This window comes from Danio rerio, chromosome 13 (assembly GCF_052040795.2).
Source record: "Danio rerio strain M-AB ecotype USA chromosome 13, GRCz13ab, whole genome shotgun sequence".
NCBI lineage: Eukaryota > Metazoa > Chordata > Actinopteri > Cypriniformes > Danionidae > Danio > Danio rerio.
In genome coordinates, this window is record NC_141033.1 from 6,101,742 (window position 1) to 6,117,611 (window position 15,870).

The 15,870-nt window shown below is 39.5% G+C and overlaps 2 protein-coding genes across 12 annotated transcripts in view; one reads left to right on the plus strand and one right to left on the minus strand.

The window, feature by feature from the left end:
- Positions 1 to 227: 227 nt before the first annotated feature.
- dldh (dihydrolipoamide dehydrogenase) lies at positions 228 to 6,456 on the minus strand. Its single transcript, NM_130955.3, is given in 11 exon segments — positions 228 to 958; positions 1,053 to 1,158; positions 1,239 to 2,037; positions 2,318 to 2,534; positions 2,638 to 2,807; positions 2,903 to 3,033; positions 4,069 to 4,129; positions 4,741 to 4,998; positions 5,080 to 5,140; positions 5,547 to 5,843; positions 5,950 to 6,456. Coding segments are annotated over 11 exon segments (2,154 nt in total). The 5' UTR covers positions 5,998 to 6,456; the 3' UTR covers positions 228 to 952.
- fam120b (family with sequence similarity 120 member B) overlaps positions 4,542 to 15,870 on the plus strand; it is a 48,358-nt gene continuing 37,029 nt past the window's right edge. Inside the window, exons 1-4 of one of the 11 annotated variants that reach the window (XM_087277808.1) lie at positions 4,621 to 4,716; positions 4,803 to 4,885; positions 9,518 to 9,618; positions 13,875 to 14,909. In XM_087277808.1, coding sequence (XP_087133934.1) covers positions 13,902 to 14,909 — 1,008 coding nt within the window. In that variant the 5' untranslated portion in view covers positions 4,621 to 4,716; positions 4,803 to 4,885; positions 9,518 to 9,618; positions 13,875 to 13,901. 11 annotated transcript variants of the gene reach the window in all.

Here is a 15,870-nt window from a genome sequence, read left to right on the forward strand (position 1 = left end):
CACCAAAACAGAAACTTCAAGCAAACCATTTGCAAAAAAAAAAAAAAAAAAGTGGTTTTGATGTTTTTGTCCCTCTTGCATCCCAAAAATATCCCGCCATCAAGATCAAGGCTGTAATTTGTGATTACCGGGCGTGTCTTTGTCTCACTTTGTGAGCAAGAAAGAAAAAAACAATACATTTGTCAGACATTAATGAACTCAAAGCATTAATTAACTGACCAGTTTCATGAAGTTTCATACAGGATTTATTTGGAAAAATATTAAGGTGATTTTTTTTTCATTGGACAACAGTCATAAAAACAACTCCTGTAAGTTTTACCAGCACGTTTAAATACATTTACAGAGAACAGTCACGTCGACCCGAAGTGCCTTATTTACAATAGACATATCTGCGAAATGAAAAAAAGATTTTAAATTATATCAAACTTCACACACACACACACAAAGTAAACCACAAACACGTCGATCACAAATAACATTTAAATAAAGAAAACACAAGCTTTCCGAAAATAAAACAACGAATCAGTTACAAACATCATTGATGGCAGTGTTCTTCCTCTCGCGATCCAAGGATCCGAGAACTTCCAGATGCACACTGCAGTCAGTGCATATGCATACACAGTATTCGATTCAATTGTGTGTTAAATACAATAAAAATACAACCCATCATAGTGCAATGAGGTAAAAAAAACCGTCCCTACAGGAAGTGCAAGCAAGTCCATTTGGCACGTTCCTGGGAAACAAACTTTGAGAGTCCGAGCCAGTATGGCCCAACGTCCTTTCCTGCAGTCACTGTGTTTACTTCAGTTGAGAACCAGCTCATTCTGAATATCACCTTCAACATTAGTTTCACAGCAGCAGTCACGTGAAGGGAACCTTCCCTCTGGTTTGAGCAGCATTACTGGAGTAAAACCTCCTGTAGAACAAGATGAGCTACAGCTCTGTTGTGGCGTTACACCTGAAACGAGGAAACAAAACGTTAGTTTAGCATTCAGATATCTAAATTTGCCACATTTCATGGTTACAAGTAGAAGGAAAGGTTTTGGACTTACCTCGGTTGCAATAATACATTCATCTTTCTCCTCTGATAAAACAAAGACTGACTGGTACTTTGTGTCCTTGCACAAAGATTCTGTTCGTTTCCTCTCTGAGGAGTCACTGAAAACGAAAAGAGGCAACTTTAGTACTGCTTACATCGACAAATGGATCTGCGCTAGCCAAAATTCACACTCATTTACCTTTTTAAATGATTTCTGTGCTTCTCCTCTGAGTCGGAATCGAGAGGCTCGCATTTTGTGGCTTCGCTCCTCTCAGAATCCTCTTTCCCCAAGTCCTCCTGCTTCAGCTCATGAACAAGATTGTAATCCACTAGCGAGTATCGCGATTTGAATCCGTTTTTGTCGCCGTCGCTCTGAAAGTCCACTTTCTTGTTGATGTTTTTCACTTGCGTGGCTCCGATGATGCTTACGGACAAGTCCTTCTCTCGGCTGCGGTTGTTGGTCAGGTTGTTCATGGTCTCGATTTCACTATGGCTATCGATTTGCTGGCTCCTCTGCTGCAGCTTGAGACGGACGTAAATGACAAAGACTGAGCCGCCGATCAGCACTAAAAGCACTAAAATAATCCCAGCGCAAACCGCCGTCCATGGAAAACCACCGTCGTCTTCTTCGTAAGAGTATCTCTTGTCGGCTCCCTCAACGATGGCTTGTCCTTGTGGGTTTTCAGGGAGTAAGAACTGACAGTTGCGTCCTCCATAACCTGGGATGCAAGCGCACACATATCGACCGTCCATTTCATGACAAGTGGCACCGTTGTGGCAAGGGTTGTGGAGGCACTTGTTGACCGCAGAGGTGCAGTTCTTGCCGGTGTATCCAGGCGGGCAGGTGCAAGTGTAGTCGCTGAGTCCGTCTTGGCAAGTGCCGCCATTCTGGCAGGGATAGGTGGCACACTCGTCGATGTTGTCTTCGCAGTGCGTTCCTGTGAATCCCTCAGGACACTGGCAAAGATAGGAGTCCACAAGATCGAGACACTGAGCATCTGCGGATGAAGAAAGACAGAAGACATGAGATGATTGGTTTAAACACACTCTCATCTGCATTTCAGGCATTAAAGAGATAGTTCCCCCAAAAATGAAACCACAAAGGTTTGAGTTTTGTTCTGTTGATATTCTGAAGGATGTTGAAAACCACTGACATCCCTAGTAGGACAAACAAATACTTCAACAGAACAACAACAACCAAAAAAATTGAGTAAATGATTGTAGAAGTTTCATTTTTTTGGGTAAACTATCAATGTACAAAGGAAGCATTCAATGTACCATTCGAGCAAGGGTTGGAGCTGCAGTGATCGATCTTCTTCTCACAGTTGAATCCAGCATAACCCATCGGGCACTGGCAGAAATATCCTCCCTCTGGGTTGTCAGCACAGTGTCCACCATTGAAGCAGGGGCCGTCGGCACAAGTCATGGCACTCAGCTCGCAGTTTCTTCCGTAGAAACCAGGAGGACAAGTGCAGCTGTAGGTGTTTTCAAGATCCTGCCAAATCCAATGAACGAGCGAGTTAGGACATTAATAATAAAGTCAACTCATACGACACCTAAATTGCTTATCATATTTATAAAACAGAACAAAAACTTACAGTGCAACTTCCTCCATTTCTGCACGGGCTGCCGGAGCATTCGTTGACCTCAATCTCACAGCTGTCCCCGGTGAAGCCAGGTCTGCATGAGCAGGTGTAGCTTCCCTGGCCTGTGTTGGTGCAAGTGGCTCCATTCTGGCACGGTTTGTGATGTGTGCAGTAATTGAGATCTGCAAACAAAATAAAACATGTAGTTTAGTCAGCTAGAGTCAATGGGCACCTTTGAACCAACAACTTGATCAACTGCTCGGTTTACGACGCTCACCTTGGTTACAGAAGAGACCTCCCCAACCCTCTTGGCAGTTGCATTGCCAGGGCTGTTGGCAGGTGCCATGCAAGCAGCCTGGGTAGCGAATGCAGTCGTCACAGTACTTTCCACTAAATCCTACTCTGCATCTGAAAACATCAGAGAGGACCCGTAAGTAACTTTCAAAGTGAAGAAAGTTGAAACATTTTGTTAGAGGGATAGTTTACTGGAAACATTCTGTCATCATTTTCTTATTGTTCACTTGCCACAAACCTTTGCTATTCAACAACACTAAAGAAGATTCATTCATTCATTTTCCTTCGGCTAAATCCCCTATTTATCAGAGGTCACCACAGCAGAATGAACTGCCAACTATTCCAACATATGTTTTACGCAGTGGATGCATAAACCCAATACCAGCCACAACCAAGTACTGGGAAAACTAAAAATATTTTGATTTTTGATTTTTTTTAATGATTTTTCATAATGTATATATAATTATTAACCCCCCTTTATATATTTTTTTCTCTTTTAAATATTTCCGAAGTTATGTTTAGCAACGAAATTTTCACAGTATGTCTGAAAATATTTTTTCTTCTGGAGAAAGTCTTATTTGTTTTATTTCCGCTAGAATAAAAGCAGTATTAAATTTTTTTAAATCCATTTTAAGGTCAAAATCATTAGCCCCTTTACGCTATTTTTTAATAGTCTACAGAACAAACCATTGTTATACAATAACTTTCCTAATTACTCTAACCTGCCTAGCTAACCTAATTAATCTAGTTAAGCCTTTGAAAGTCACTTTAAGCTGTATAGAAGTGTCTTGAAAAATATCTAGAAAAAATTGTATTTACTGTCATCATGGCAAACATAAAAGAAATCAGTTATCAAAACTATTATGTTTAGAAATGTGCTAAAGAAATCTTCCCTCCGTTAAACAGAAATTGGGTTGAAAAGTAAACAGGGAGGCTAATAATTCAGGGCGGCTAATAATTCTGACTTCAACTGTATGTATATATCCAGAGTTACAGATCATTTCTATAAATATATATGTATATTTGTGTTCAACAGAAAAAGGAAACTCATAAAGGTATGGAACCACTTAAGGGTGATAAAATGGTAGGAAAAGTGTAATTGTGTGGTGATCTATCCTCTTAAGAGCGTTAAAAATCTCCATCACTTACTTGCATTCACCGGGTTTGTCGCAAAAGCCATGGTCTTCATCACACCCCGGAAGACAGATTGCTGTAAAGAGAAATATGATTTTATTGTCACCAGTTCTTTTCGGACAGACTCAATTATTATTACGCCACAGTATTAAACAAGCTGCTCACTTGTACATTGTGGGCAGCAAGCAAAAAATAAGTAAAATGTTCTCCTCACTACTATTGGAAGGACACTCTGGTTAACACAGTTGCACTCATACAAAAGCTTCCCAAACAAAAGCCCCTTTTTTCCTCTAACTGTGGGTCAGAAGTCCCCTTTTTCACTCTGTTCATCCAACCCCCTCCCCATAACGTCCCAGAGTCGCGCAGATAAGGGTGGACAGCTGGTGTACATGGTGCCAGTGCAGGACAGCTGCTCTATTGTCTACCTTCACTCTGCAGCTGCCCCCTTCCAACAATACCTCACCGCTCTGAGCCAATCAGCGCCGAGCGCACTGCCAAGTAACCAATCAGGCGTTACATTTAATCTATGGCACGCGTGCCATTATTTGGCCAACGTCCCTCATTTGAATCACACAAACGCCTGTTGCAACCATAGCGACGAAGTTTGTTGTTGTTTTTCTCGCGAAATGCCAAAACAAGCTCACTTTTACACACAAAATACAGGTGATGTATATAATTCACACTTACGTTCTGTGCAGTACTGTCCTTTCCATCCGGAGTTGCAGATAATTTCTCCGCGCTCTCCGCAGGTGAAGTGGCCGAAAGTATCATCGCGCGGACGGCAGAAGACCGAGCAGCCCTCGCCGTAGTAATGCTCATCACAAACGAATCTGTATGAGTACTTCAGCTCTGTCCTCCCACCAACCTGTAGATCTTGGGACCATTCCTCGCCTACTGTTAGATGCCTCTGGGTGGTCATGCGACTGATCAGACGGTCTGGGTTTTCTGTGAACGGTTTGACGTTAGAGTTACATCACTGCATCATAAGAATAAGCTGGTCTGAATTGCACTCCCATTTAACGTTACCTGTAGACAGGTCATCAGTGGAGTCGGTGTGCAGCGCTTCAATAATCAGCGAAAATGTTCCCTGGAACACAAACAAACACACACAAGATGTTTTTGAAAACCGAATCGATAGATTTAAAACTGCATTCCTCCACACTCCCATGCTGTTTTACATATAACGGAAGATGTGAATGGCTTGAGGTGTGATCGCACTGGGGATTCAAGCTTCATTTCTCCCATTTCACACTTACTTCTTGCAGTAAAATGAAAGGTTTCGGAATTTCACACTGAGCCGACAATTATGTTCCAACCCAGGGGATGTGACTTTTCCCACCCCAGTAACACCGCTAAAGCGACTAAATACCCACATCCTGACTCCTTATGAGTCATTATTGTAGCTTTTATATGCTTAAACCCTCGTCTAAATTTATATAATTATCTACATACAATATAATGTCTAAAATAATTAAATAAATAACGGTACTCACTGGCCATGTGAACCCAAACGCGAAAGGAATGGGGTTGGTGAACGAGCTGTCAGGGAAGCTTTCGGGAACTTGGAAGGAGTTTGATCCGAGCACCGGGGTAACTGCGCCACCGTAGGTGCACGGAGGATCTGGAGATACGTTGGCTTGGTAATGTTTCAGGCAAATCCTAAAAAAAGTTTTGCATTCACACTGAAGACCCTCTGCCGCGGATCCCTTGCAGCAGTTTGCGTTGCCTGTCACTCCTTTCTTGTTCAGAAACTCCTGCAACTTTAGCTCAAAAACCCCTGAACAAAACCCCTGAGGAAATAAAACGCACACACTTAATTCACGAAAAGTTACCATCATAAGGCAGACATCTGAAGTGAGATCATTGCAAAGGAAATCAGATGCTGGCTTTAATTACCTGGCTTATCATGACACAAAGCAAAACAGCTATCATTAGTCGTCCCATGGCGGAGAGGATCTGATCTGTTGTGAAACTTCCACGGGCCAGGCAATTGTGTGAGACCGTGTCTCAATAAATCATTGAGACTCGTCGTTCTCCGCTCAGTGGGAGGCAGCTCGGGTTGATGCTCTGTTGTGTTCAGTTTATCTGCTCATGCAAGCCCATCAAAGTCCCCCCTTGGAAAATAAATCAGCAATTAAATCCCAAATACGAATGTAGAAGGAGGAAACCCCGATGCGCAAAAGGGAGACGATTGGGAAATCCCTCACAAGTCGAGTACTCCAAGTTGTCAAAAAAGTTAGCAGTCCACTTTCGGGTAGTTTAGGAAGCCGGAAAAATGACAAAACCCCAAGCACAGGGTTATTTATGCGCTTATTTTCCGTTTCAAAAGTTCATGTGGAGATGATCCAAACTACTGATCCAAACTTTCATCCCGTACTCTTGTTTCCATGTGAGAGACTGACTGGATTGTGCGTGTTTAATGTCCAAGTCCTCCTGCAGCCGGTTATATACAGGCAGCGCCTGCTAGGGTAATGAGATGCAAATGAGCTACTCCCCAATCTGGCTCTGCTTGTCACAAAGGGACACTTTTCAATCTACACCACCCCCAACCCCCCAAGAAAAAAAAAATCGGCAAATGGTCACTGAGCTGTAAAATGTGCAACTCCTTGCCACTGGGAGAGAGTGGGAGAGAGGGAGAGAGAGAGAGAGAAAAAAAAATCTAATTTACATACAGGAAAATAAGCAACCTTGAGAATCCTGTACATCCCACTCTGACATAAAACCACAAATTACATCACACATTGCAGGAATGTCGCATTCCTGATAACGGGACAACAGTGAAGCAGGGATTGAGGAGATTCAAAGCTGTTCAATGCAGTTTGATTAAGTAAAAGTTTTTTTTCTTTTAGCATAGGTTTGATAAAATATTGTTGCTTACGTTTGTCATTCCAAACTATTAATAAATCAGCTTTAAACTAATGAAAAGGCTAGTAGCCTACAGTAAAATGTGATTTTAATTACACAATAGGAGGCACATCATGTAATAATAAATAATATCTCATAGTAATAGCATAGTTCTTGTTGATTAATCAAACATTTACACATAAACCAGAGTTTGTTGTTAAAAACAATACGAACAACTAAACAATTTTTGAAAACTTTTCAATGCAATACATTTTAGATTCTATTAGTGACCGGAATTTTGTTGAACAGAGAAACTTTTGCTGAAAGGAAAATTCGAAATCAGGAAGAATAAAATGTTGTATAATAATAAACAAATACCATTAAAGAACCAAAACATTGCTAGACCTTCACATTGTTTGGGTAAACTAAACACGTAGCCTAATTATTACTTATTTATTTAAACAACAATGTATTTTAGTGAGTTTTGACGACTATAAGTTTGAAGTTTTCATCTCTAAACTGGATAGTAAACATCGAGCTGGTGTGTGTCGTTCGCGTGGCTGTCATTAAGGCACTTTGTTATTGTGTGCGGGGAGAATAAGTTTTTTTTTTTCTCTCTGTGCTCTCAGCTGTATGGTAATTCACACAGCACCTGCTCCCCTCACAATGTCGCGGGGAGAAAGAGCTCCCCTCTCCACACGTCATCCCTCACAAAAGTACCTAGCAGCTTCTGTTGTTTTGGTGTTTTATCAATTATTTCGCGTTTGATTCGACGAGGAAGTTTTCTTTTAATCGTTCATATTGTCAAATGAGTCGAGCTCTGGTCTCGTGAGCGTTTGTTTGTGTGCGCGCGCGAGGGTGGTCTTCATTAGCGCGTTAATTAAAGCGCTCGGTCCAGAGGAATGCGACAATATCGTTGACACAGTTAAGCTGAAGACTTTTAGCACTTTATTCACAATATTTTCTGAAAGAGCACGCGTATTTTAGTTTGTTCATTGGTATTATTATTATTTTATCGAAAGCGTCATGCGACGCGACAGGTGTCATTGCATCACATTCAAGAGTTAGTATTTGAAACGCAGGCCATAAATAAGCGCCACACAGCTATCATCACACTTTCGCCCACAATTCTTTCGGCCTGACGTTGCACACATTTCCCGATTAGCCCAGCAAAGCGTCAATGAAAACCTTAAGATTTATGCCCACTTCGCGTATTCTTTGCGCGCATAATTTATGCCACGCGATTCTGTCCTGGTTAAATCAAGCAGAAAGCTCCTTTCTCGCATTCCTCCTCTTTTTCTGAAGGTGGACTATGGGGAGACTGTTTAACTTAAGTGTTTCTATAGGGGGCTGTTGTACTTTAACTCCTGCCCACCAGTAGCTGCGACGAACAAAGCCGGGACTCGAGCTCTGACTCTTCATCTTTCTTTGCGCTTTAATTTTCATTGATTCTGAATACAAGGGGAGCCCTCGGGGACTCTCTCTGAAGACGCGGACAGCCCCCCTCCCCTCCCAAGCCAACCATCTGCTCCCAACCAAATGGCGTTTTTTCACATCACCGCTGCATGTCTCTACAGCCTCTCTGGGCAGCGCGAGCGCACGCAGGCTTCCTCCAAATGAGGCTGGAAAGCATGCAAAAGAACGCCGCTGACCGGCCATATGGTTAGGGAAGCTGCAGTAAGTGGCCGTGGGAACGCAACGACCGCACTAACGGCTCGTGGTGGGAGAGTGTCTGCGAAAATCCGCCAAATTAAGTAGAGCGCAAACTGAAAAGAGGACGCAGAACGCGCGCAATGCCTCTGCACGTGCAACAGGAGACGCGCTGGCGATGAAAGTGCTTCATGCATGTGAATGCGCTTTAAGGTCATTTTGTGTCCAGGAAGAGGACAATATACCAAAGTAACAGTAGGTTCCCAAATCATGACGCAGCAGCTGATTAAAATAACAAAGGACGTGTCGCGTGGCTCGGGTGGCGCACTCATTATGAAAAAAAAAGCAACAACAAGTGAGCAGAGACAAGAACGCAGAGTTGCATTCGCTCTGAAAAGTTACTCACAAAGAACTTTGATCAAACTAATCTGCAGTATAGGTGAAGGGAAGCTCGTGCGTTTGGAGCGCGCGTGCGTGCGTGCGTGTGAGCAGGAGGGGTGGATTCTTCGACAGGCTTGAGGACTGTCGCGTGCCATCGTCCTTTAGGGAACATCTGCCCCTTTCCCTGGGGCGGTTTTGTTTATGTGAGAAACTTTGGTCCACAAGGGAAGAAAAATCAATAGTTCACCGGCCCGAGTGTTGATGCTGGAGACGCGGAATTCCTGCGTCTGCCAAATGTGTCCGCACATCTGTTATTTCTGTTATGCACGTATGATTGATAGCATACATGTAGAGATACATTGAGACATATTGTTACTGGAGTTTGGTTTATTTAGGCTACAGTTTGTGAAACTATGGGGCTGACTTTAATCAGGATTGTCGAACTAAAAGAGATAATTTCATTCATTCATTCATTCACTCATTCATTCATTCATTCATTCATTCATTCACTCATTCATTCATTCATTCATTCATCCAGTCATTCATTCAGTCATTCATTTATTCATTCATTCATTCATTTTCTTTTCAGCTTAGTACCTTTTTTAATCTGGGCCGCAGCGGAATGAATCGCCAATTTATGCAGCCTGTGTTTTACGCAGCGGGTGCCCTTCCTGCTGCAACTCACTAGTGGTAAACCAGATAAATTAGTGCTCAAATATTATTTTATCCATATTATTAATTATATATGATGTCCATTCGTTACCCACTCCCTGACATTTTGTTTGTATAATTTCTCTTTTGGAAATTATAGCATATAGAAAACCTAAAGGAGAGATACAGTGCTCAGCATATACACAGTACAGTGTTGTCCCAACACAAAGTGATTAAGTTAATTTAACACTTTTAACAAATTTATGTGAATTGAACATAAAAAAAATAAGTTGTCTCTATAAAATCTGAAGAATCGTGTTGTTTCAGCTCATTTTAAATAAGTAGTTGAGTGTATGAGTACACCCTTTTACAAACCTGTAATTTAAATTAATATTTTCTGTAGGAAGCTTAACAATATTATATTTGTGCATATACATTAGATTAGCACTGAAGCCAAATCTGGAGCTAATCTGTCAAAATAACCCATGATAACATTCCAAAATTAGTACATCCAAATGTTTATGTTAGGGAAAAATATTTAACAAAAATTTTAAAAAGAGCAAAATTCAAGAATTTTTTTTTTTTAATTTAGTGAAAATTTTGTAGGTTGTAATTTTGTTTTCCAGTATTTTGCTTGAATTGAAACATATTATATTTATTTCTAAAGATATTTGGTGAATAAAATAATTATTTTAATAATTACATCTATTCAATAAATCTGTTTTGTTCAAATGTATCAAAATACTTTGCCTATATTCACTGATAATTTAATAAAAACATTTGCAAAATGTGCTGTACTCAATTATGCTAATCATTGTATTATAAGATAGTATGCTACAATTATTCATATAATCATACATCGCAACATAAAAAACATCATCAATATTTTATTAATGAAATTTTAAATTATCTTATTTACCATTAATTTGACTTTTTATCTAAAAGATTACAATTTATCTAGCCTATTAATTTTTTTTTTATCTAAAACAAAATATTTTCTGTCAAATTTATCACTGACAAAGTATTTGGTGAGTCATAAAAGATTTCTAATCTATTTTTAGCTTTCATATTTGCAATTATCATTCAATCATTTGGTTTTTTTTTTCGGCTTAGTCTATTTATTCATCAGGGGTCGCCACAGCGGAATGAACCGCCAACTTATCCTGCATTTGTTTAACACAGCGGATGCCCCCATCTCTGGGAAATTACTCAGGACAGTGTTAACTAAAAAAATTGCATGCATTTTACAATCTCTTATCTTGTCAAAATGATAAACATTTAGCAACTTTTCGTTTTCCGTTGGTCTTAGTATTTGTAATCATAGAACAATTCAGCTTTATATAGCAAAACTATCAAAATTATTATTATTATTATTATTATTGATCGTGATGCTAATGGTCTAATCCAATTCAATGATTTATGCTAAGCTAAGCTAAAATTCAGCTCATCCAGACCCAGAAATCAGTTGAATGGATTTAAAAATAATAAAAGTCAACTGATTAATCTAGGGGACTTTTTATTGCAATCTGCGGATGCCCTTCCAGCCACAACCCAGCACTGGGAAACACCCACACACTCTTGCATTCACACCCAAACATACACTATGGCCAGCTTAGCTTATTTACTTCACCTATAGCGCATGTCTTTGGGCTGTGGGGGAAACCGGAGCACCCGGAGCAAACAGAAATACCTACTGACTCAGTCGGGGCTCGAACCAGCGACCTTCTTGCCCACTACGTCACCGAGTCGCCCATATTTACAATTATTATGCTAGAAATGCTGATTGGCTGCTGATGAGAACGACGCGCCGGAACAGGAAGTAAACGCAACATTGTAAACACCAGCGGTATTTCAGTTAGACATGCAGCTTTCAGCATGAGAGCATCTCACGCCAATTACCTGTAGTATTCTAGTCAGGTTATTCCTGCAACATCAAACTGTGAGTCAGTTTTTGTTTATTTAGCAGCACGGAGGGAATTATCAGTGACATAATAAGTGATAAAGGACAGCAGTTGTCCATGTCCGTACTATAGCAGCGGCGCACGTTAGTCAGCATTCACTCTCATCTGATCACAGTATAAAGGAGTAAGAATAATGTTCTAAGAAGTGAGAAACAGACAAACAATATATTCATTTTCTTCGTTTTCTGAAATTCAGGTAGATAAGAAGGTCGTTGTATGAGGATATATTTAATGAATGTTTTAAAACATAAGCCAGACTTCAAATATATAAACATGTCATACGCGTGTTAAATACACGAGCTGCTTGTGTTGTTAATTAGATGTTGCTTACTAATAAAATAACTAAAATGTAACAAGAGGAACTTAACATTTCTGTAGTGCTTTAGGTAAAAAACAGTTATGATTTGACATTATAGTGAAATTAACGTTACCCTTTGAATGAAGACTTCTTGAATTTTTTTTGCACAAATGGTCAAAGGTTCAGAAAAATATTAAATACACGTGTTTTATTATTTTGCACTTTGTATTCATTAAAGTATGTTGTGTAGTAAAATATATTACCCCAGAAAAATATTAACGAAAAAAGGTCAATGTTAAATGTTTAATGTAATATATATATATATATATATATATATATATATATATATATATATATATATATATATATATATATATATATATATAATATACATATAACATTTCTATAGTGCTTTTTATATACTTTTTTATATATATAACGTTTCCAAAGACAGACTAGTAAAGTACTCTAGGCGTAGATGGTATCTATCTATCTATCTATCTATCTATCTATCTATCTATCTATCTATCTATCTATCTATCTATCTATCTATCTATCTATCTATCATCTGTCTGTCTCCTGTCTGTCTGTCTGGCTGGCTGGCTGGTTGTCTGGCTGTCTGTCTGTCTGTCTGTCTGAATGTCTATCTATCTTTCAACTTTGTATTCACAGTTGTTTTTGATTAAATAAATGAAGTCTTCTAGATTATTTATTTATTTGTTAATTTATTACTGTTTCTAATTTTTCATTTATGATCTGGACATATATTTGTATTTGTTTGATAAAAAATATAAATAACCTTTATTTAATTAAAACAGTGAAGTTTATATAAAGTGTCCAGTATTATATTTGGTTGTAATATTCATGTATATTGCATATTTATTTATTCATGCATATTTATAAAACTTAACCAACGTAACGTTTAAAGCAATGATAGTTTTAATATTCATATTTTATGTGTACTATTATGGCATGCAATTGCATCAAATAATGGCACAAAGCTATTTTTAAAACATTGATAAATGTGCATTGCGATAATCGTAATTAATAATCTCTATTACAAGTTCAGTGGAACAATTCCAATCATTTAGTCATAAATGTGAAACATTAATAAATGTATTAAACGGTTATTTTATTTCTCTGAAAATGTATACTTTTTGTCAAAATCAGATTTATAACCCTTGTGTGCTATTGGGGATGTTTTCATCCACTCATCAGTGATTTTGAGTCTTAATTTGGCCACAACTTTCCCTGAGTTTTAGCTTATGAAATATATAAATTAATACATATTTTTGTCAAACTGCAAACACACACTGGGAGAAAAAATGACTTCCCTTTCATTTTGTTTATGGCTGTTTTTGCCCCATTGACTTCTATTATAAGACATTTTTGGATTGCAAACCCATGTCACCATATAATCATGCATTCTTGACTTTTGGTGGCTTTTTATCTGTTGGGAAGAGGTAAAAATAGTGATTTTTACTGTTGATCATCAGTTGCATTCCCCCCAAAAAGTCACTAAAGCACGAGTCATCTCAGACTGGTTTCTTGAACATGAGAATGAGTTCACTGTACTCAGATGGCCTCCACAGTCACCAGATCTCAATCCAGTAGAGCGGCTTTGGGATGTCGTGGAATGGGAGATTCGCATCATAGATGTGCAGCCGACAAATCTGCAGCAACTACGTGATGCTATCATGTCAATATGGACCAAAATCTCTGAGGATTATTTTAAGTACCTTGTTAAATCTATGCCATGAAAGATTAAGGCAGCTCTGAAGTCAAAGGGGGGTCCAACCTGATACTAGTAAGGTGTACCTAATAAAGTGGCCAGTAAGAGATGTCATGGCTTTGCAATCAATAAATGTCATTATAATGGAAGTCAATGGGGTAAAAACAGCCACCAACATGTTGGAAAGGTAGTAAATTTAAACAATACAAACAATATGTATATCTGTATATGATTATCATGTCATCATTTGACAAATTAAAGATCTACAAAGTATTCACATATGCGCTTTTATGTTGTATTCTAGGTTTGTGACATTCAGATTGAGCTGACGATGGGTGTGAAGGGCTTACAGTATTTCATGGAGGTGTGTTGCCCAGACTCCTGTGTGCCAGTGGACCTCAAACAAATGGCGGGAAATCACCTCGAAGCCCATCCGGACAGCACTGCCTCTTTAGTAGTGGACGCCATGGCCTGTTTAAGATATTGGTATCGCTGTCCGGCCTGGGTCCACGGAGGCCAGTGGAAAGAATACATCAACATCCTTCAAGAATTCATCAACGCGTTCACAGCAGCAGGAATACGATTAATCTTCTTCTTCGATGGAACCGTCGAAGAGCGAAAGCGCTCAGAATGGATAAAGAGGCGTTTGAGAGTCAACCAAGACATCGCCAAAGTATTCCAGCACATTAAGACACACAATCAACAACCAAACAGCAGAAACCTCTTCTGTCTTCCTTCAGGACTTGCAACGTTCTCAAGATTTGCTTTAAAAAGTCTCGGTCAGGAGACTTTCTGCTCGGTTCGTGAAGGAGATTACGAGGTCGCGGATTATGCTCTGTCTCACAACTGCATGGGGATTCTCGGTCAGGATACAGATTTCGTCATCTATAACACTGTGCCGTATTTGTCCATCAGTAAACTGCATTTAAACAGCATGACCACTGTGCTGTTCTCCAGAGAAAAGCTGTGCCGGGTTTTGCAGCTTCACGTTCATGATCTCCCACTGTTATCTTGTCTTTTGGGTAATGACGTCGTTCATGAGCAGCAAATGCAGCGGCTTCGTAACATCGCTTTGGATTCGTATCGGATGAAATGTAAGGAGGTTCAAGGAGACAGGGTGTACGCTGCCGCAGAGTTTATTAACCTTCATAAGCCCAGCTGTGAGGGAACGGTTGGTTTGTCTCAGCTTTCTTTGGTTAAGGCTGAGGAAGAAGCTCTGGAAAGAGGAATATGCATGTATTTGCTTCCAGGGCAAACGTCTCCATGGGTAAAGCGAAGTGTTTGGTCTTCTGAGCCCACGTGTGCAATGAGAGAGTTCGTGGCTGGTGATATTTTAGAGGTAAAAAGGGAAAACGCTCGGTGGGGTTGATGACGAACAAATGTGGAATTCAAATTTGATTGAAGAATCGTTCTAAAAGCTTATTGAAAAAAAAAAATCAACGATCTGTAGTTAAAGGGCTCCCATTATGTTGCTTTTTACAAGATGTAAGATAAGTCTTTAGTGTCTCCAGAATATGTCTGTAAAATTTCAGCTCATAATGCACATCAGATCATTTATTAAACTGCCGAAAATATCAATTTTGGGAAGCATGTTTACAGATTGATATTTTTCTGATCCCTTAACTCTGTGGTCAGTTGTTCTGGAAAATATAAACAGATGTTTCAATATTATGTTATTGATACTTTCTGTGTGAATTTATGTTTTGAGTTTTTACTGCAAATGTCACATCCATAATGCTGGAATGTCTCAATAATAATAATAATAATATAGTATTTGGGGCGATGCAGTGGCGCAGTAGGTTGTGCTTTCGCCTCACAGCAAGAAGGTCCCTGGGTCGATGGTTCGATCCTCGGCTCAGTTGGCGTTTCTGTGTGGAGTTTGCATGTTCTCCTTGCGTTCGCGTGGGTTTCCTCCGGGTGCTCCGGTTTCCCCCACAGTCCAAAGACATGCCGTACAGGTGAATTGGGTAAGCTAAATTGTCCATAGTGTATGAGTGTGTGTGTGAATGGTTCCGCTGTGTAAAAACTTGCTAGATAAGTTGGCGGTTCATTCCGCTGTGGCGACCCCGGATTAATAAAGGGACTAAACCGACAAGAAAATGAATGAATATAGTATATGTATACACTTAATTTGTGCTGGAACATGCACCTCTTAAATCACCTCATTTTACCGATCCCTTTCCACAACATGCCGGATCTGTTTCCCCGATCGGTTCTATGACCTCGCAATTTTTAAAGGTGCTGTTGACTTGAAATTTTCCCCGGGTGTTGTTAAAACCAAATATATCCATATATGCAAA